General features: G+C 47.6%; 1 protein-coding gene across 4 annotated transcripts in view; it reads left to right on the top strand.

Annotated features, from left to right (window-relative positions):
* The window catches only part of pkp4 (plakophilin 4), an 86,679-nt gene that overhangs the window by 54,367 nt on the left and 11,910 nt on the right, over window positions 1-20,402 (top strand). For 2 of the 4 annotated variants that reach the window (XM_029256730.1, XM_029256729.1), the window contains exons 7-12: window positions 44-548; window positions 2,323-2,346; window positions 6,284-6,475; window positions 9,172-9,382; window positions 12,130-12,262; window positions 12,874-13,087. In XM_029256730.1, the coding sequence (XP_029112563.1) occupies window positions 44-548; window positions 2,323-2,346; window positions 6,284-6,475; window positions 9,172-9,382; window positions 12,130-12,262; window positions 12,874-13,087 (1,279 nt within the window). The remainder of the gene's footprint in view (window positions 1-43; window positions 549-2,322; window positions 2,347-6,283; window positions 6,476-9,171; window positions 9,383-12,129; window positions 12,263-12,873; window positions 13,088-20,402) is intronic. The other 2 variants (XM_029256732.1, XM_029256731.1) reach the window with 1 other exon arrangement.

Here is a 20,402-nt window from a genome sequence, read left to right as displayed (position 1 = left end):
GTGGGCTCTGTCTCGTGTCCTCATGGCTCCGTCCCCCTCGCAGGTGGCCGGCAGTCACTCCACGGCGTCCGGCCGGGCAATGCGGAGGGTGAGCTCGGTGCCATCCCGCACACAGTCCCCCGCCTATGGCAGCAGCGCCTCCCCGTCACGTGGCTCGCTGCGCACACTGCTAGGGAGTGCTTACAGCTCCCCCGTGGCCACCGAGCCCAAGCCGCCATCAGCCGTCTTCTCCGCCTCCACGCTGCCCGCCTCCCAGCAGCCCTGCTCGCCGGCCTCGCTGCGACGCGTTGGATCGGCCAGCTCCCGCCCAGGCAGCGCGGGTCGCAACGCCTCACCCTACCGCGCATCTGGCCACGCGAGCTCCCCTGCCGACGGGCCACCGGCTGCATCCACGTCACCCTCACCCGTGCGCTCTGGCATGACAGCCGTGCCCCAACACTATGGCTCGACTCTGCCCCGCTCGCTAGCGCACGAGTCTGACCCGTTCGGCCAGCGCTCGTACGATCTCTACGAGAGGATGGTCCCGCCACGGCCCGACAGCCTCGCAGGTCTGTACCGTCCGCTCCCTTCCCCGCGCCTCCCTCTGGCGATCCTGCATCTCTGGGCCGCAGCCGCCACTGGCCCTCATAATGAAGACTGGTGCCGTAAGCCGCGGGGCTCTAGAGGGAGACTTGCATCGTAAGGAGAAATATAGTGGGAAATGTATATGTATGTCAAAGGACTGTTCTTTTGAAGCGGTAGCCCAGCTGCATTTCAAGGCAGAGCCAAAATAAATAGAGCGTTTACTATGAAGTTAGCTGGCGCAGGGGGATTCGCTATACATTTTCATTATGCATTATACTTGTATGTCTGTGTGTGTGTGTGTGTGTGTGTGTGTGTGTGTGTGTGTGTGTGTGTATATATATATATATATATATATATATACACAAACTATATATAAACATCAAACACATACGCTGTATGTTTAAATGATGTAACATAGTGATTTTATTAACAAGGCAATAATAGTGCTTGGAGGAAACGATCAGATTTTCAGTTCCTTCACTTGCATGTGTACGCTCCAGTGTTTTATTACAACTCCCAAAAAGCCCCTTCAGTGTCAAATGTTATTAGCCTTTTAATTCCCTTCACTGCCACATCTGATTATTACTGTTACATTAAGCTGTGTCTGCCCAAAGTGCTGTGAAAGAACTCCATCTCCTGTGAATAATTCATTTTTTTTGCCTGTTGATTGAAAGCCTCGTAGTAGCGCGCTCTCCGTGTGCGTTCTGAACCCCCGGCTGCCACCTCAAAGCTCCGGCACGTCGCGCTCGTCGCCCGGGTGACGCAATAAAGAAGTTTTGTCTCCCTCGTTTACAACATTTGCACCGTACATTTGAGGCGATGAATTATTCATCGCGTCCCTGTTACACTCGATACTCCCATTTATTTATTTTCGCAGAGTTGAAACAAACAGGCTGTTTTGACACTTTTGACTTTGAAAGAAAGGCCTTTCGTAATTCCCTTCTACAGGAACGGCTTGTAATGTAAAACGCCAGGACAACATGGGGGGGGCGCTTCCTTCCAGCTGCTTCCCCGTGCGTAAGGATGGGTGCTTTTCCCTTCCAGACCATTGCTTACTTACACGCAGCGCTGGGGCAGCTGATGAACAGCAGAACTGCTGACTTTTAAACATATTGCCAGCAACCAAATATGCATTTACTTTAGAGGAAAGGGGAGACAAAGGTTGGATGTTGATATGAGCCAAAAATTGTCATTGTAAGATGAGTAATGGGTCAGCTTATACCCATTTGTTCCCTTCCTCAGAGCCCAAGAACTAATAATTTTTGTTTTGAAGTATCTGGCACAGCAGAATATGAAAAGGGCTGCTGCGGTAGCCATATGGGGGGGAAATTAAATTGAATATAATCATTCTGTCTGCTGACACTGGACAGCACAGTAAACGGAACAGGCAGGCTTCTTGGGGAAATTAATGCTGTATTAATGGGTCTTTCTGCATCTTTTGCTGCTCATGCACTGTTATTAATAAGGTTGCTTCGCCTGAATTGATCGGTGTTTTCTGACTGCTTAAAATGTTCTCATTTTAGTAGCATAAAATGACACAAATGAAACTGCTTGTAGGTGATCACTATACATATATATATATGTATATTATATATATTTAAGGTAAATGAGACTACAAATTGATCAGCCCCTGATGCAGCCCTGATGACCATTTCTAAATGTTCCATGATGTCATAGCAAGGCCTCTTGTCATTTGTTCATTACTCATAACTCTGTCTGTCTTTTGCTCTTTTCCTTGCACCCAATGGAAATCTCCAGACGCCCTGGTAGATGAAATACAAGGTGACACTCACACACACTGTAATCCCTCTTCATTTTCATCCCCTACTTTGTCTAAAAAATGTGTGCTGTGACTTCCCTGTGCTTGTGTCTGTGTGTTTGTGTACCATGAGCGTACGTATCTGAAGAAAATGTCATAAGTGTACTATAGTATAGTAAGCCCCAAAAATAGGCATTGTGGGATAACCCTCAGGACACAATGCCTTTTTAAATGATTAATCGGCTTTTTCCAAACTGCAGAAAACTCTTGGGCGTAATTTATAGGCTTTAATGTTTTTGAGTTTCATTTGGGTCGAGATAAGAGTAGGAGGACTGATCACATGAAGGTAGGAGTGATGTTGAAATCCTCGTAAATGTTATTTGTTTATTATTAGAACTCACTTCTCCGGTAGTGGTGGCATTGTAGTGGTGGTCTGGAGCCTATCCCAGATGCAAAGAACACAAAGCAAGGTACACCCTGGACAGAGCGTCTCCACAAGCTGTGGAGTGTGTGTGTGTGTGTGTGTGTGTGTGTGTGTGTGTGTGTGTGTGTGTGTGTTCTTTACTACTTTTGGACACATCAGAGGCTAGTGTTTGATCTGCAGTCCAAGAGTTCATGAGCCCCTGCCATGGTTCCTCCAATCTCTCTGCCTTCTGTTAGCATAACATATTAACAAGGATGCACACGCACATGCGCGCACATCTTGTTCTTAGCAGATCATCTCTGGCCCTCTGTGCGTGAGGTTATCTTCTGCTCTGGTGTGAGGGACCTGGATGTCACTTTGAGAGGTGTGGGGCACTGTGTGCTCCTTTCGGCCCTGTATCCGGTGACGTGTAGGTCCTTGTAAATTGTTTGGAGGGCACAGTAGGTTTTGCCTTTGTGGACATTCTCATTTGAGTCCCTGCATCCTTTTCTTTAAAGCACATTCCACAGGAATATCATTCATTTTTTTCGGGGGGGGGGGTATCAAAGGCTTGACAGAATGCCACTGAATGTCTGATGTTACTGTGCAGAATGCAACTAAACATCATTCACCCCAAATCTCAGTTTTAATTTATAGTTTTACTGTAAAATCTCAGTTTTGCTCTAGTTCATACATTTATTGTTACTAGACGATAAAGCTGGCTCCAAGTGAACATTATTTATTAATTTTGCAGTTTCCTTTCTGCAAAATGATTTACAGTGTTAGGTTTGCGTGCCAACGTTCTAACAGTGATTTACCCATTTGTGCAGCTCCATCATTTGTACTTTACCAATTCAGGGTAAGTAACCTCGCTCAAGGGTATAATAGCAGAATTGGGCATATGAACCCAGGTCCTTCTCGTGCATGGTGACAACTCCACCCACTATGCCACATGCTGCCCCAAATGCAGTTTATTTTACATCTCTGTCCAGATGTTACGATAGAGGTGATATTGTCAGTATATTACCAGCCATATAGAACACCTGCTAGACCCTCCTTCGATCTTTAACTTCTGTCCCGTAAACTGTGTACGTGTTTCCTGCAGTCTGTCTGCGTGTCTCCTCTTTTTGGCAGGGTTGTCGATGACACATCCCACCTGTAACCTGAGAGCCTCACCCTTCACCACCACCTTTGGCTCAGTGCTGTATTGCTATTGTCTGTACTTTGCAGGAAGTCAGTTTTTGTTTACAGCTCAAAAACGGCGAGACCCTGTAATTGGTCCGTTTCTAACCTCTCGCAACAGTCTCGCATTATTCATGCAGAACTTCCATTTCTGGCGAGTCACCATTTTCATAATTCATAATTGCTTTTAGTCATTTGTGTAAATGGCATTGCTTCATATTTACTTTTCAGATTTTTGATTTTGGTTTGCCTATTATATTCTCGTACATTGTTGTTTTTGTGTCCGCAGTATCCCTTTCTCCCTAATTGCATCAAGTCATAATCATCAACAAATCCGTTGTTTTTTTTTCCCCAGTTGTCTTTTCACCTTCTGGAGTGAAGATCACCATAGCAATTAGTAGATGCAGACCAGAATGTGTGATGCATTAGAGATGCTCTGCCTGCTGCTGATTGACAGCACATTCTCATAGCCTTTTTCCTCCAGCACAATTAGCTGCCACTTTCTGAGCGACGTACACCGCATTTCAATGGGTGCGAGTGGGGGGACTCCGTCACGGGGATTACGCTTCGCAGGGATTGTGCTGCATCAGTCTGAGTCACACACCGTGGGTCTAAGAGCGCATAGCAAGTCCCGCCACTGCAAGATTCCTTCCTTTCTCAGCAGCACCTCTGAGGATCAGCTCTGCTTCAGTCTGCCGTCATGTTCAATGGCTTTACCGGGTTACGCGCGCGTCGATCCCCTGACGCAACTCCAGAAAGGCTCGTCTCGTACTGCTTTCTTATCCTTCAGTCCTTTAAATGCATAACGCTAAAGGGCAGCAGGTGGCGTAGTGGTTGTGGCAGTCAGCTTGCAATCAGTAAGTTCGTGTTCCACATCCTACTCCTACTGCAGCAGCCTTGATGCAGGTACTTGTCCTGAATTGATACGGAGTTCCCAGAGACACCGAACATTCTCATCGAGAGAGTCACGCGGCGCTGGATAAACAAGTCATCTTCGCTTTCCCTCAAGTAGGCTGTAGGTTGAGCAGTGCCGGGGCTGATTTACTGGCCGAGAGTGCGGCAGAAGGCAATAAACCAACCAGATTTTTTTCCCCCCTTAATGCACGACTGTCACCCCAGCATTGCTGCTTCGTGATGTATGTTGTGCAAAGTTTGTGTTGTTTGTGGTTTATTGCCCCTCTGCTCTGGTCATAGTGCAACGTAGCGAATCCTAAATACGAGGCCGCGTAGCTGTATGTCAGGCGCATTTGTTTCCATGCCTTTCAAGGAGTTACAGTGTGCCAAAGAGGTTATGGTGGTGTTATGAATCTGGAAGCAATTATGTGCAGCAGCTTTAAGTTGGGCTGCTGATTGTACCGGTTGGATTTATGTCAATGTAGAGCAACAAATTCGGCAGTATCGTTCCATGGTTTTATATCTGGGCAGTACCGTGAAAATTCAATCATCCTGTAGATCATTCCTTGCAATGTAATGCAAGTTCAACTAGCAGGTGTTTTGTTTGGGCCACATGGTGACACAGCAGGTAGCGCTGGTGCCCCACAGCTCCTGGGCTGTGGGTTTGCCTGTGGGTTCAAGTCCGGCTCAGTGTAGTTTATCTAGCAAATTGGATAAAAGTGTCTCCTAGATACTTGTAAATAATAACCACGGTATTGGAAAAAAGGCATCTGCCAAATGAGTAAATGTAAATGTAAAATGTTAGAGAGTATTGATGATGTCACTGGGGTTTTTCGCTGCACCCAGGAGAACTCAATAGTGAGGAACTGTGGTATACTGTTGCACGCACACACACTCATCCAGAGGTCCTGCCTTTTTGCTGGGTCTTGAATTACCAGCTCACTTATTATCCCCCTCCCAAAAAATAGAAAATCTTTTAAACTGTAAGTCTTTTTAAGGCATGTGTCTACAAGCCTTTTTTAAGAAGTGGCTTATTCTTGCTGGAGGGGGGGGAGGGGGGGGGGAAACGATTATTATATGTTCACATGTTCCAGGTTGAACGTTACTTGTCTTTTCATGTTAGTGGTTTGAGATATTCGACTGTCATACCTTCACGAATGTTTGCGTATTGCCGTGCTGGCTCTTCCCGTAAGCCTGCCGTTATATTTTAACAAGCTGCAGTGTGCCGTAGCATTGCTGCAGTTTGAAATGGGGCCTAAATTAATTTCAGATAAGTCTTTAGCAGCTTAAGTATCAAAGCAGAGTGAGGATGAAGTGTCATTCTGTCAGAGCCTTTGATTTTCTCCGCAGCGTGTCTTAAACACTGCTGTTTATCCAGCACTTTCAGATTTGCGCTGCTGCCGCCGCCGCTCCGACTCGATGTGACAGAATATGGGTGGGCGGGGCTTAACCGTGTCTAACAGTAGGGCCACCGCTTCCAGGCTTGAGGAGCTCCTACGCCAGCCAGCACAGCCCTATGGGACAGGAGCTGCGGGCGACCGTGTCCCCCGACCGCCACATCACGCCCATCTACGAGGACCGCACCTTCCAGAGCCCCCTTTACCGCAGTCGCAACCACAGCACGGTGGACCTGAACCATAGCTCCCAGAGCGCCATCTACAGGACGGGATCAGGTATGCACCTCGGTGGCTAGCGCAAGGACGGACGTGCGGTCCGGAGGAGAGCAGTGCATTGTGGGTCAACGGACCACGGTCCGGTAACGTGGCACAGCTTAGAATTCCAAACGTGTCTCTTCCTGGCAGTCTCTGCTGTTTGTCTCCCGTTTTACTGCCATTGCGATATCATCCCAGGCAGAGGGTAATAAATCGTACTGACACTCCAAACGGCACCCCCAGATAAGCACCCATGATGTGTTTACTCTCCGCCATAGTGAGGGAGAAGAGAGCCTGTTTAGAGTCTTTATGGAAACGTACTTCATTAGACAAAAACAATTTGATCCCCTAGGACTCTTTGTTATGCTGTGAAATTAGATTTTAATGGCTTTTTTTCCAGCACTTTTTTTTTTACACCCTTTATTTTTGTGGTTTGTATATTTCTTTGGAGGGAATGAGGCTGTATTGTTCTAGATGGAAATATTGATCTCTGGTGAGAAGAAAAGACGTCTGAGCGGCGTTGAATGGAATGCAAATTTCAGACCAGCATAATTTTTGTGAGGTTACCTTTTGATGTGTGTCTGAAAGATGTTTACATATTTTGGAGAGGAATTCAAGTAGAGACAAATTTCTAGCACTGGTTTTCTTAATAATGGCGTTCCTCTGGGCCCATTCTAGGCGGCGGTGCGTGCGTGTCTTTTTTAATCTTTATTTTTTCGCATTTAAGCATTTTCTTCTTCCACACCACACTCTACAAACTCTAAGTGACTTTGCTTGACTTGTAGTCAGCCCGAGATATCGAAGCTCCGCGACCTGCATGCAGCCTGGAGATAATCGCTGTATCATGAGTTCCAGCTATAAACGGGCAAGCCGAAAGACGCATCCATGTGAATAATGGGATTTTTGGAATCTAGGGCATTGAGCTGACTGTTTGTTCCTCGTTTTTCTAGGGCTCCTCGCAGAGAGCCCCTGAGCTCATAGGACCAGGGACAGAGAGATGATCAGACAAACAGCTGCAGGCACTGAATGAATAGGTCTGACCATAGGATGCCAGGTTATACAGCAGATTATGTAACAAATAAATTTGGGTCTCTCCGTCAGAAGGGGGCGAGGGGGCAAAAAGAACTATAGGCGGATGATTACTCACAAGTGCTGGCAAATTGGCCTTTTCAAAAAAAAGCAGGATATCTGTCCTGGTTCAAGAATGTTAGCTGGACAAACAATGGAGAAGGAGCTGCAGAATGTCCGCAGGGTGTTTTTCAAACACCCAGATGTTTGCGGGTTCACGTCCCACAGGGGGGAGCTGAGCTGCCTGCTTAACCTGAATCGCTGCATTTAATATGTGCTGTATAAATAGAGCCATAGAAAAAATGTCTGAGATGTAAAAGTGGAGCTGGGTACAAGTGTCGACCGGGCGTTGAAAGTAAAGAGCGTCCACCCAGCTCTGGGGACCGTGGCTCGTGGAGATGCCACCTGGATCATGAACTGGGTGGGGATTTTCTGCTATGACAAGAATGCTGGCCCCTGAAGGAAGTGTCCCCAGGCACTGCGCTGGGGTCAGGAAGTTATCCATGCAGGACTGGACTTGCGAAGCCCCCCTTCTTGAAAACAGGCCACAGATAGCTTTCCAGGAAAAGTTTGGCGCGCGTTGCTGTAGAATCATGGGAGTTTTCGTCCATTCAGCTCATCCACTCATCCCGGACTATTGAGAGAACTGCCTGTTTGCTTTAAAAGGTTTGGCTGCCCTGTAGATCAACACTCTCAGAGTAGCCCTTAGGTGTGTGTGGCCATGTGTGAGGTGCCAAGAGGTGGTTACTTAACAAGATCAGGCACAAAGCAACACTACGGCATATTTAGGCTTCATAAATGGCCCTTGAGCCCAAACGCTAAGAAAGGAAAAACTAATTTAAAAATACAACTTCCTTCTTAGTCCTGGGATGCATTTTTAAAAAGAACCTCAAGGTAATAAGGTGTCAGTGTCTTTCTGCTCATTTCCTTTTCGCAATCCTTCTCAGGAGATCAGGCTATGGGAGCTGTGGGCCAGGCTGTTGTTGATTACACTGTGTGACACATGAAATTATTACTAAGCACAGTAGTGTTAAAAATTGTTAAATATAACAAACTGGATTACATCTTTTTTGTTTTGTTTTGTTTCTATTGTTTCTTCTAGAAATACAGCAGTGTGAAGGCTCCAGATATGATGCAGAGCTTCTCTTTCTGTATAGTTAAGGTGGGGCGGCAGGGTAAAAACAATAGTAGTAAAGTTTGCTATTTAAAATGAATATTTTCTAACCATTCTATCCCTACTAGTACTAGCCGACACTTCTTCGTCAATGGATGGGCCAGCAGGTGGCAGAGTGGTTAGAGGTGTCGCTTTGCAACGAAAGGGTCCTAGTTTGAATTCCCCTCCTGCTGTAGTGCCCTTCAGCGAGGTACTTACCCTGAACTGTTACAGTAAAAATTACTCAGCTGTATAGATAGGTAAACAGTTCTTAGTAGCCTAGTGTACAAAGCTGTACACTAAGTTTCTTTGTCAGTTAAATTAGTGGATTATAACAAGAGATGGGGGAGTCACTGTGGCTTGTATTATAAATCTTAGTCCTGTTTAATTTGTCTGTACCTTTCATAGAGACACAGGTACTAAGACATAGTGAAACTGTTTGGTCGTTACCGTTCCTTAACCACCAGGCCATCCGTTCCACCCATCATTTGCTCAGGGGTGGGGAACCTGCAGAGGACACTGAGCCAGCGCAGCACCATGACCTACCACAGAGGCAACTATGGCGTGAACTCCGCAGCCGCGTACGCGGAGCCCTACCACTCCGGCCCGTACCACTCCACCGAGCCCAGCTATGGACGGCAAGCGATCGCTGCAGACGGCGGCGCCACCCGATCCCCTTCCATAGACAGCATACAGAAGGATCCCAGGTACAGCTCACGTTTCTGGGCTCGTTAACCATCTCCGAGTTAACCGAGGAACTTGTGAGTAATGCTGTTTTGATGCATTATACATGTACTAATTGTAATCATATAATTTTAAATTATTAATGGAAAATAATGGTAAATGATTAATTTTAAGTGGATTACTTATAAGTGGAAATATTATTATAATTAATAAAGAGTGTTCTAGTCATATATTCTGGCTCATGATCCCCTGAGAAATGAGGGTAATGTCACAAACCTACAAAGTGTAGCTGCCAAAGGGTTCCGGTGCATTTCGCACACACTCGGGGTATTGCTGTTTTAGCTCGATTCGATTCCCTATGATGAAAAGTAGCTTGTTAAGATGGGAATCAATATGGGATTGATCAACAATTACAGCTCTGATATCACGCTTTTTCCTCCCGCAGTACGGTTGCTCCAGCTTTGCTGTGATTATACGGTTATGTCACATAAATTATAGCTCAATTTGGAAATACTGCAAAGATACTGTCTGATGATCATGAAAGATTCACAGCAGATTCTCACTTATTTATATATCCATTCTCTCTACTTTATGTGTTTCTGCGTCTGTCTAAATGTATTCTTTCTCATTTTAAAATGCATTTCATATACAGTACCACTGTAAAGTGTGAGTACACTTGCTGGAACCTGTTTTTTTCAGGAGGCATTTAGTTCAAAAGTCTGATCAGGAAAAGAGGTGCAATGTCTTCCCAGCTCTTCTGCAGCAGTTCCCAGAAATGCTGGACACCGGTGTGCTGCTTTGCACTTATGTTTATTCATTTAGCTGATGCTTTCTCCAAAGCAACTTACCATCTTAAGGGTTAGTACCTTGCTCAAGTGCACTACAGCTGAAGGTGGGAGTCGACCCTGCAACCTTCATATCAAAAGGCAGCAGTTCAAGCCACAGTACCAGCTGCCCAATAATGCTTTCACTCTTTTGTCCCCTTTGTCCCATTTACGTCTTGCTGAGGTTGCCCATGTGTACTCAGACTTTTTACCGGTACTGTACATAAGGTTACGTATGCACATACCTTGTCCCCCTACTGGGAGTTGAACTGATGATCATAGCTCTAGTGCCTTAACCAGAGCAATGGGTGCCATGCTCACGGAGGGGACAATATTACTATCTCACAATCATTAGACAGTCTGAAGACACCCCACTGACTCTGCCCTTCTATCTGTTAGTCCAGTGCTGCCAATGAAAGTTTGGAGTTCGAAACTTTTCCACTTAGCATGAAGTGTATTTCGCATCCGTCGCCGCGTAAAAGCGCCGCTGTCACTAATGATTTCCCTGGGCTCTATGCGGCTCCCACACATTGTTTTCTGTAAATAATAATGGGTGCTCTGCTATTAGGAAAAGCGCACAAGTGTATCTCTTAACAGCTTCAGTATTCAGCAGGGGGCATCTGTTGGGATAGAATATCTTTGGGGAATAAAGGGAGATCCAACCAGGAAAGCTGAGATTTTGCATTTCATCTCATTTCATTGTCATTTGCCAGCGATGGATAAGTGTAGAAATTATGTGCTGTTCACCACTCAGCCGTTATTCTGTTGAATGTATCCTGACTGTCCAAGAAAGCCTGAACGAAGCTGACCATTATTTTTACAGCTTTATTGGGAGCGGCATTGTGTTGTAATACTCAAGCTTTTTAATCATAACAAACAAGATTTTTAAGTGAATAGCAGCAGCTTTCCCCCCCGCCCCCCCCCAAACTAAGCCGTTCTGACTGGATGGTGAAGCCTTCACGGGGTCCCTAAGCTGCGTACGCTGAGCAGTTTTCTCCAGTTGCGCTACACCGATGGGAGACGGTCGCAGGATCACAACACCAGGGGTGGTGGCGGCGGCTTAGCGCGACGTCCGAATTAGGGAATGCTGCTCTCCCTACCTCTAGGGGGGAAAAATAATTTTGTTTGCTGGGCGGCTGCGCTGGCCACTGTGAATTGTACCACTTTATTCCCCGTGGCTGATTTAGATTAAAATACTTCTGTACCGGAGATGTTCCGTCACCTGCTCTTGTCTGATCGAGGTCAAACACGACAGTTTTCTTTGCGAGCGACGACATATTCCAAGCTTTTCTTTTCTTTTTTTTTTGGCTTGCCTTTTACTTGTACCCAAAGACCTCATGGGCTTGTGAAGATTTTCACAGCAGACTTCTTTTTTTTTTCCTTTTTTTTTTAAAAAAAAAAGGTTTTTCCCTCCTTTAAAGTATGTTTTTCTAAGGACATTGTCGGATTGTACGAGAAGAGAACGCTCCGCGAAAACGTCGCCTTGTCACTAGTATGTGATAGTTTTTAAAGCTTCACACCTGCAATTTTTTCATTACGCGAAATTAAAGGTAATGTTCAAAACCAACTATAGCGTTGGCAATCAAGCCATCTTCCCTTCATTACTGCTGTGTTATTGTTCTCCCCTGTGAGAGGAAAGGTTTTAATAGAGCAAAATTCCTTTCATGTGGAATAAAAGGCTGCTTTTCAGCAGGCCTCGTCCTCACAGGAACCGAGCGAAGGGAGCTACGCCGTCAGGTTCGGACGCTTCAGAAAGAAACAAAGGGTCAGAGCACATGTCTGTTTGAGGAGGAAAGGCAATATTCCTTAAACCGCCCAGGTATGTTTTAATAAAGGTGGGCTCTGTGCTGGACTTAGGCTCGGAGAAGCTGCCGGAACGGCGTGTTTACTTTGGACGGCTGTCGCGGCTCTGTGTTCACGTGGCGTCTGTTCCCGTTCCCTCGCAGGGAGTTTGCGTGGCGAGACCCCGAGTTGCCGGAGGTCATTCATATGCTGCAGCACCAGTTTCCCTCGGTGCAGGCCAACGCCGCCGCCTACCTGCAGCACCTGTGCTTCGGGGACAACCGCATCAAGGCCGAGGTACCGGGGTGGGTGGGGGTTTGGGGTGCGGTGATGCAGCACCGGCGAGCGTCATTTGTAAATAAACAAACGGACAGACCACATCACGGGCAACGGGGACATCTTTTTACCTTGCTTTTACTGGGAGCGTCTGCACTTTGAGACAGTTGTTCACTCGTTCAGGTGTAATCTTCATCTATCAGGATTCGTGTCCAGAAAACATGTTTTTGAACAGTTTACCATTGATCTACCTTTGAGATCATGCCACTATTTCAGTCCATAACTGAAAGTGACTGAGACTTTGATAGAGAGGTTTTATGTGGTTGAAGTAAGTGGCATCTTTTGTACAGCACAATTAATTGTTTTTAATTCTGAATTGCTATTTATTATTATTATTATTATTATTGTTGTTATTATTGTTTTTGTTATTACTTGGTCTCTTTTTAAGATTTTTTTTTTTTTTTTTTTTTAAACTACGTGCTTTTAAATTGTTTTGTCTTTGCCGACTCCCAGCATGTTCATTTTTAGAAAAAAGTTTACTAGGAGAAGTATGTTGTTTAACACAACGCAGCAGTCCTCGAGTCTCGAACCACTAACATCCGGGATGTCCGCTTGCTGTCTCTTGTTTGTAGGTGTGCCGTCTCGGGGGAATCAAGCATCTGGTCGACCTCCTGGACCACAAAGTCCTGGAGGTGCAGAGGAACGCCTGCGGAGCGCTGAGGAACCTCGTGTACGGCAAGGCCACAGACGAGAACAAGACCGCCGTGAGGAACGTGGGCGGGGTCCCTGCCCTGCTGCGCCTGCTCAGGAAGACGTCGGATGCTGAGATTCGGGAGCTGGTCACAGGTGCGCACCTCTGTCCCTCTGTCCATCCACTCCACATGTTCTGCTCCTGCTGTCTCTTTCCGGGTCTTTCCAGAATGACCGCTGTTGCTGCAGCTCTCAATCTGTCGGAGGTGGGGTGCCTCGTGCACGCACGGCTATATCATTCATCCATAATTCAAAGCGGTTTTCCCAAGCTGAACCTGCCTGCGCAGCCGTGTTTGTTGGGGGGAAAGCGCAGGGATCGGACTCACGCGAGCACTAATGTAGGGAGTGTAAATAATTAAGCAGCGCTTGAGCGATGGTGGTCCGCTGGTGCGGTGGGGGGTGGGGAGGTTGGCTTTGGGGGTGTCTCACCAACAGCTCTATCAGCCACCTCCATTGCTGAATGAATCTTCCTTCCTCCTCTTTCTCACTGCTCCCACAAGTGTGCTCACTGTGTACCATAAGAAGACATACGACAAGATGCCAAACTAAGGTATGCTGGAGTGCGCTGAGACCAGCCGCCGAGTTTTCGACATTAAATAAACAAAACAAGATGTTTGGCTCTGCAGCAGCTGATACTGCACCTGGCAGTGCTGATAGTCTAGTGTGGGGCCTCTTGCGTCTGCAAGTCCTTCTTAATGTTTTTTGCAACAGCTGAGACAGGGCTGGAATTAAAAGGATGTGTGTGAACTCATGTGTGTTTGTAACGGTGACCTGGAAAGCCTGGTTATGTTCGGTGGGCTGCAGTGGGATGTTGTAGGTACGATTGCTGTGGTTCGTGCTAACAAAATATGATTTTATACTCATTCTGGGTATAAATTATTTCACGGCTGTATCCACAGGGACCTAAATCCTTCCATAGCTATTAGGGGTGGAAATCAGTTGTATGTGCCGATCCCCTGGGCACCTGACTGCAGGAACCTTCGGCACCGGTGGCCACTGGAGCTGTAAGAGCCTTTTTTGCTCTGGGTTTAACCCTACGTTAGGCTCTGTGCATCAGCCGAGATGAGAGCGCCAGCCCCCGGACACGGTCCCGATTCCCGGGCGACGGACCGCACATTGAGGCTCTCCATCAGACCTGTGCGGCTACAGAGCTGCCGAGAGACATCGTCGGCAAGTAACGATGGCACCGGAAACAGCCGCGGTCAAGCACCGTGCGAGAGCAGGAGTTCGTCACCCCAACCCTCACCCCCACACTGTCTTCTCGGCAAATTGCCTTGACATGACCGCACTGCGTTATGCCGGCTGACGTGCTGCATCGGGCTAATTGACAGCTGAGGGCTCATCGTGTTCGGCAATTAGCAGAGGTCGTTTGTTAATGCGTCTCTCACCCAAACGGAACGGGTCTCCATTCACACCTGTGCCACCGATGCAGTAACATGGCATAATTACTGACTACTGCTTCTTGAACAGAGTTCTCGCTGCTCGGTGTGTGTCGGCACGGAGGTGTGTGTTCTGCTGCCGGAGCTCGTGTGTTAAGCAGGTCCACTGGCTGGTGGCTTAGTGCCCAGTGCTTGTCCCCAGAGTGTACCGAGTGGCGTTCTCTGCAGCAATGGGTTGTTTTGCTGACACTTTTCTCCAAACAGCTTACACTGAATTACCCTTTTATACAGCTGGGTAATTTGTACTGTTCCATTTCAGGGTAAGTACCATGCTCAAGGGTACTAAAACACGAGGTGGGGTTTGAACCTGAGACTTCAGAGTCCAAAAGACAGCAGCTGTAACCACTGTTCTACCTGCTGCCCGTCAGCCTTGATATGGATTTTAATGCACTGCATGATTCAGCAATTGATGCCCCCCTCTCCGTGCCCAAGAGGAGCTTGTGGTGCCGTGGAGGTCACAGGATGGCAGTGCAGTCACGAGCAGGACCCTCTGGCCAGCTCCCCTGCTCCCCAGACAGCTGCTGTTTGTTTTCCCCTCACCTTCCCCTCCTGCGTGTCACCTGTCCCCAGCGGGGTGGCCCAGCTGTCAGGGACTGTCCAGCCTCGTCCTGGACACCACCCCATTCATGTGGAGCCTGGAGCAAATCACGATGGCCTCTCGAATCCCAAACACACACCCTGCTGCCGAGAACACACGCTGAAGTAAGACTTCGCTGCCTGAAAAGCAGCTGTGCACATTTTCAAAAAGCGACGGGTCTTGATTCCATACATGTTCATACCCTTTGATTCAGCAGTTTGGAGAAGCCTTGAGAGTCGTTTCCGCTACGTGTGCGCCAGCTTGGCGCAGCAGCACGGTTCTCTCTTTGACCGCTCTTCTTCGTGTTAACGCTATACCCATTTCAAGGTGTCCATTTCAGCAGAACCCTTTTGGTGCCATGTAGATGTGCTGTCTTACAATTACATTAACTCATTTAGGTACACGTACATCAGGAGTACAATGTGTGCATTATATTAGGAGAAAGACATAGTTACAGACACGTTAAGTACAGTACCCTCTAAGGTCCTGGCAGTGTCAAGCGGGCAGGTACACGGTTATCCTGTACGTCATGTGTCCTGTGTAATGTGGTAGAGAATGTCTTTTTTTCACTTGGCTCAGCGGTTCAGTCCCCCGCAGGTTTTGCTGTCATACCATTGAGACACTGTTCTTAGGCAGGGAGGGAACGCTGCCCTGTGGCAAAGAGTGTCCTTGCACAAGCTCAGCTTGGTTTGGCTACAGAAACTGTAAAGCAGGAAATGCGTCGCTGTTCACCTCGCCCCTCTGTCAGCGAGCCACACCTGGGGAGGGAATCCAGCTATGCCATTGTGTTGGGTACACAAGACAGGTCATCCAGCGAGTGTCATCTCAACAGGCCTACGGATCTCCCACAGTTCAGACTGAGAGGAGGCCTGTACATCTGCATGCACGTGACCCACCGGAAGAAGAGGTGTCTACCGTGCTCACCATGCAGTGTGAAGGTGTACATTCTGTGTGTATAGTATGTGCAGCATGTACTGGAAGGTGTCTGTAGCACCATCACTCCTGCCCTTTTCAACACATTTCCTCAGCTGCAGTTTCGGCCAGGTCCAACATAGATGCCAAAGGGCTTTTTTTTCCCCGTTTTAACCCGAGAATATCCTGTCCATTGCTTCATGTGTACAGTAACAGTGAAAAGTTAGACAATTTTTTTTTAAACTTTTTCTCAACTGACAATGTTTTACATCCAGGTCATTAGTTTGAAGTTTCCTTCACTTTCCCTCTTCTCAAAATAGTTGTGGCACAACTTTGAGGCATGTCTTGGGTGGTTATGTTGTTGAAGAATGAAGGGCTCCTAATTATTAGTAATCCTGATGGAATGGAATGTCTCCAAAATGTGCTGTGGTAACCATGCTGGTTGACATCAGAACACACTTGGTGAAGATCACCACTGTGTCTCCAGCTAAGTGACCCCCGATCATGACACTGCCTCCTCTATTCTGGACCCTCCACACTTTTCATCTTCTCTGGGTCCTGCAAATACTTGGTGGTTAAATGCAAGTATTTTACAAATTTAAATGTATTGATCCATAAGACCAGGGGTGGGCAATTAATTTTCCAAAGGGGCCACATGAGAAACTGGGACTGCTGTGGAGGGCCGAACCAATAGGCTGAACTTAATTCTGCACAATATTAATTTTATCGCTTTGTAAAAAGCAGTAAATTATATGGTTTTGATTAGCTGCTACGCGTAAGTATGCATGTTACGATAAGGCTATGAAAATGTGGAGTACTTCAAATATAGCAGTAAAAAATAGAAGAAACACCAATCATTATACCACTATTTCATTTTATTTTTAACATAACATAACCTTCACAGAAGCAATACTGAAAATGTGTGTTTTGCAGTATGTTAAAGACCAGCAATTCATTAACTTTATACAAAAAGCAATAAGTGCTTTGATGTTTTTCAGTTCTTTTTTCTTGTTCAGCGAGAAAAATCCAGTCTGTCTTGGGTTTGAACAAGTGCGCTGAAGTCCGGTTGAATGTCTGAGGTGGATATGCGAAGGACAGCTGACAGGTGATCATCAGTGAGAGGGGATCTGTATCTGGATTTGTTGAACTTCATCACTGAGAATGACACAGACAGACACTTTCAGAACCGCTTGTCCCATACGGGGTCACGGGGAGCCGGAGGCTAACCCGGCAACACAGGGCGTAAGGCCGGAGGGGGAAGGGGACACACCCAGGACGGGACGCCAGTCCGCCGCAAGGCACCCCAAGCAGGATTTGAACCCCAGACCCACCGGAGAGCAGGACTGTGGTCCAACCCACTGCACCACCGCACCCTCACTGAGAATGTTTGTTCACATATGTAGGTAGATCCAAAGAGGACAAAGAGAGCACCTTCTGAGCATGCCGCCTCATGTGTGGAAAGTTCTCCTCTTTGAGAGAAGAGTAAAAATCCAGCAGTGATAGTGACTTAAAGTGCTCTGCCAGTAGTGTATCAGACTGCAGGTAAATGAGTTTGAGCTGAACATCGCTGGGTGTATTATACACACACTGCAGGTAAAGAGAGAAAAAAATTGTGTGCATTTCATTCTCAACTGTTTTGAAGTCTTGAAATCGCCTTGAAAACTCACCATGCAGCGCTCCTAACATGGATGAGTACCTTCGGAGGTGATCAGCTGATGCTGTGGCTTTCTTTAGTGTTGGCAAGCGGGTGAGAATGTTGTCCTCCATTTGGCCTGAAAGAAACTGCAACTTTCTCGTGAAAGCCGTCGCCAAGCTGTACATTTCGTGTACAAAAAGGCCCTCGCGTTGCAGTTTGCTATTTCGTTCGTTCATCAGTGCAGTCACATCAACAGCAAATCCAAAATCTGCCATCCAGTCTGCATCTGAGAGCTCTGGGATGTCATTCCCTTTCTTCTCACAGAACTCTTGAATCTCTGCTCCGAGGTCCCATACTCTTTTAAGCACTTTGCCCAGGCTGAGCCGTCTGACAGCTGTGTGGTCGCCTATGTCACGATGTCCAGTCTCATGCTCCTCCAAAAGTGCAACAAACTGTCTGTGACTCAATGCTCTTGCCCTGATGAATTTAACTATTTTAGTTACAACATGATTAATTTTTAGCAGTGACTTACACAACACCTCCTGATGTAATTCAATGTAAAAATACCAATTTCTGTTCAGTGTTCATTTCAGTCGCTTTATCCAGCATCCGCTTCAAAATTCCGACATTTTTCCCCGTCAGATTTGGACAACCTTCCGTTGTAACGCCTGCCAGTTTGTCCCATTTCAGTCCCAGCTTGTCCAAGCATGCATTTACCTCCGTGAACAAATCGCTCCCTGTTGTCGTCCCTTTCATTGACCGCATTGGTGCCAGCTCCGCCGTAATCTTAAAGTCCTTCATTGTCTCACGTACAAAGACGAGTAACTGGGCTGTGTCGCGGACGTCGCAGCTCTCATCCAAAGCCAAGGAGGAAAAAGTCAAAATTGTCCGCTTTGTTTTGCAGCTGAAGCTCCAGATTTCCCGCGATATCCTCGACCCTTCTCGTTACGGCACGCACGCACATTCGTAAATTGAAGAAGAAAAAAAAAAGCAGTCGCCTTCAAAATAAAAGCAATGCAGTTGTATTGAGCGCGTGGCGTACACTTATTTACATTTGATTTCTAATTTGCGATTGACCTCACGCGGGCTGGACAGGGACAGCCAAAGGGCCGGATGTGGCCCGGGGGCCGTAAAATGCCCAGGTCTGATCTGGGTTTAAGTGTGTTTGTATGTTCTGTAGGATAAACACTCATTGTTTTCCAGGCTGTGTCTCTCTAATGGACTGTTTTTGTTTGAGCGGACTGGATCAATCTGTCATCCTCATGGAAAATCCTTGTTTATTTTATTCAGTTTGCTTCACTATCGAGATCTCTTCCCGGGAATTTTCTCGCAAACTGCATAGGCAAGTACAGGCGAACATTTCCATCGGATTCCGAGTGTCAGGACGGCGCAGTCGTCAGATGTTTGCGATGGCAGGAGACGAACCGACGTCTTTTCGCACGAAACGCAGATAGCAGTGGGGTCGCTTTGGAGTCAGCGGCGCATCCGTGGAAGCGAATTTGCCGTTAGGCTCGGCGGATGGAAAAGTTTGCAGGACCAAGCCAATGGTAATCTGACTTTGGCAGCATATGGTCCGCGGCCTCCTTCCAGGCCGGCTCTTCGGATAATCGGATCGCTGATACGCTTCTGATTTTCGCCGTGGCGAATCCCCCCCACGCTTTTTGGCAGAAGTGCCGGATCACGCTGCCTGCTGAGGGAATGGAGCCCGTTCTCAGAGGGAAGTCTCTAACCCGGTGAAGAGAGGGCTCGCTCACGCGGGCAGCTCGTCGGACAGTCTTAGGTTAATGAGCTCGGAGGGACCTCGGCCACTGGAAAGCGGAGTCATTTTTCTGGCTCCGTGCCTCCATTCTCATGAAGAGCCCCCCCCCCCTTCTAAAATGGACACTAAATCTGGGCCAAATACGACCGGCCGCGGTTTTATAGGAGAGATTTATTTTTATATTAAGGCTGATGTTCCCTTGGAGGTGTTGGCGTTATGGTAGACTGCTCACAGCGGTCTCACTTCAGCGTGTGATAGTTGCCTGTTACTCAGTCCGGCCTGTTTGAAGAGGCTTGACGTTTTGGGAAATCGTCCATATTCTTGAGCTTAACTGTTAACTTGAAATGCTGGACAGTGAACATAAGTAACAGCAGTGTAACAGAAAAGCACCGATGTGGAAAAACAGCCAGTTTGTGTTAATTATCGCCCTCCGCTGGGCAGCTGCTTCGACCGTACTGCCTGTTGGACCGCAGCATCCCGCCAAGGAGAGAACGCCGCGCTTATTAACGCCGCTGTCGGGAATGTGACCGCGGACCGGGCCGCTCACCTGCTTCTGTGTCCGTACGCACGCCAGGCACGGAGCTGACGGCGTCACCAACAACCGTGAGGATTAAACCCGAAAAGAGTTAAATGGCTCAGAAGCACCCTGTTGGTGATGGCAACCGATATAGGCAGGCTGTCGGTCGTCCTTCGCGGATGTAGCGGTGCGGGTTCACGCGGCCGAGGCGACGTGACCTTGCTGCGGCGGGGGGGTTTTGCGACATGACCTGAGCTCTGCGGGAAACGGCCGCGAGCAAGTACGCTAAAGGAAAACAAACCCTGCACCGTGCGTCCTCGGGGTCAGTGGCTCTGCTGCGGAACGCGGTCCGACAGCTGGCTTCTCTCTCACGTTCGCAGGAACGTTACACTGGAACCTACTGGTTCCTCCGAACCCCGCAATTCTGGTGTGTTTCTAGCGTGTGAGCGGTCATGCCTGTGAGGCCAGACCGCCGCCCCACTCGCACGGTCATTTCTAGAGGACACCTTGTATGAAGCCCCCTTGCCGTGATGCAGAGGAACAGGAAATGGCTCCCTCTCTGGTGCGCTGG

The sequence above is a fragment of the Scleropages formosus genome, chromosome 12, assembly GCF_900964775.1.
Source record: "Scleropages formosus chromosome 12, fSclFor1.1, whole genome shotgun sequence".
Classification (NCBI taxonomy): domain Eukaryota; kingdom Metazoa; phylum Chordata; class Actinopteri; order Osteoglossiformes; family Osteoglossidae; genus Scleropages; species Scleropages formosus.
Note: the sequence above shows the minus strand (reverse complement) of the source record. Positions and strands in the feature narration are given on the sequence as shown.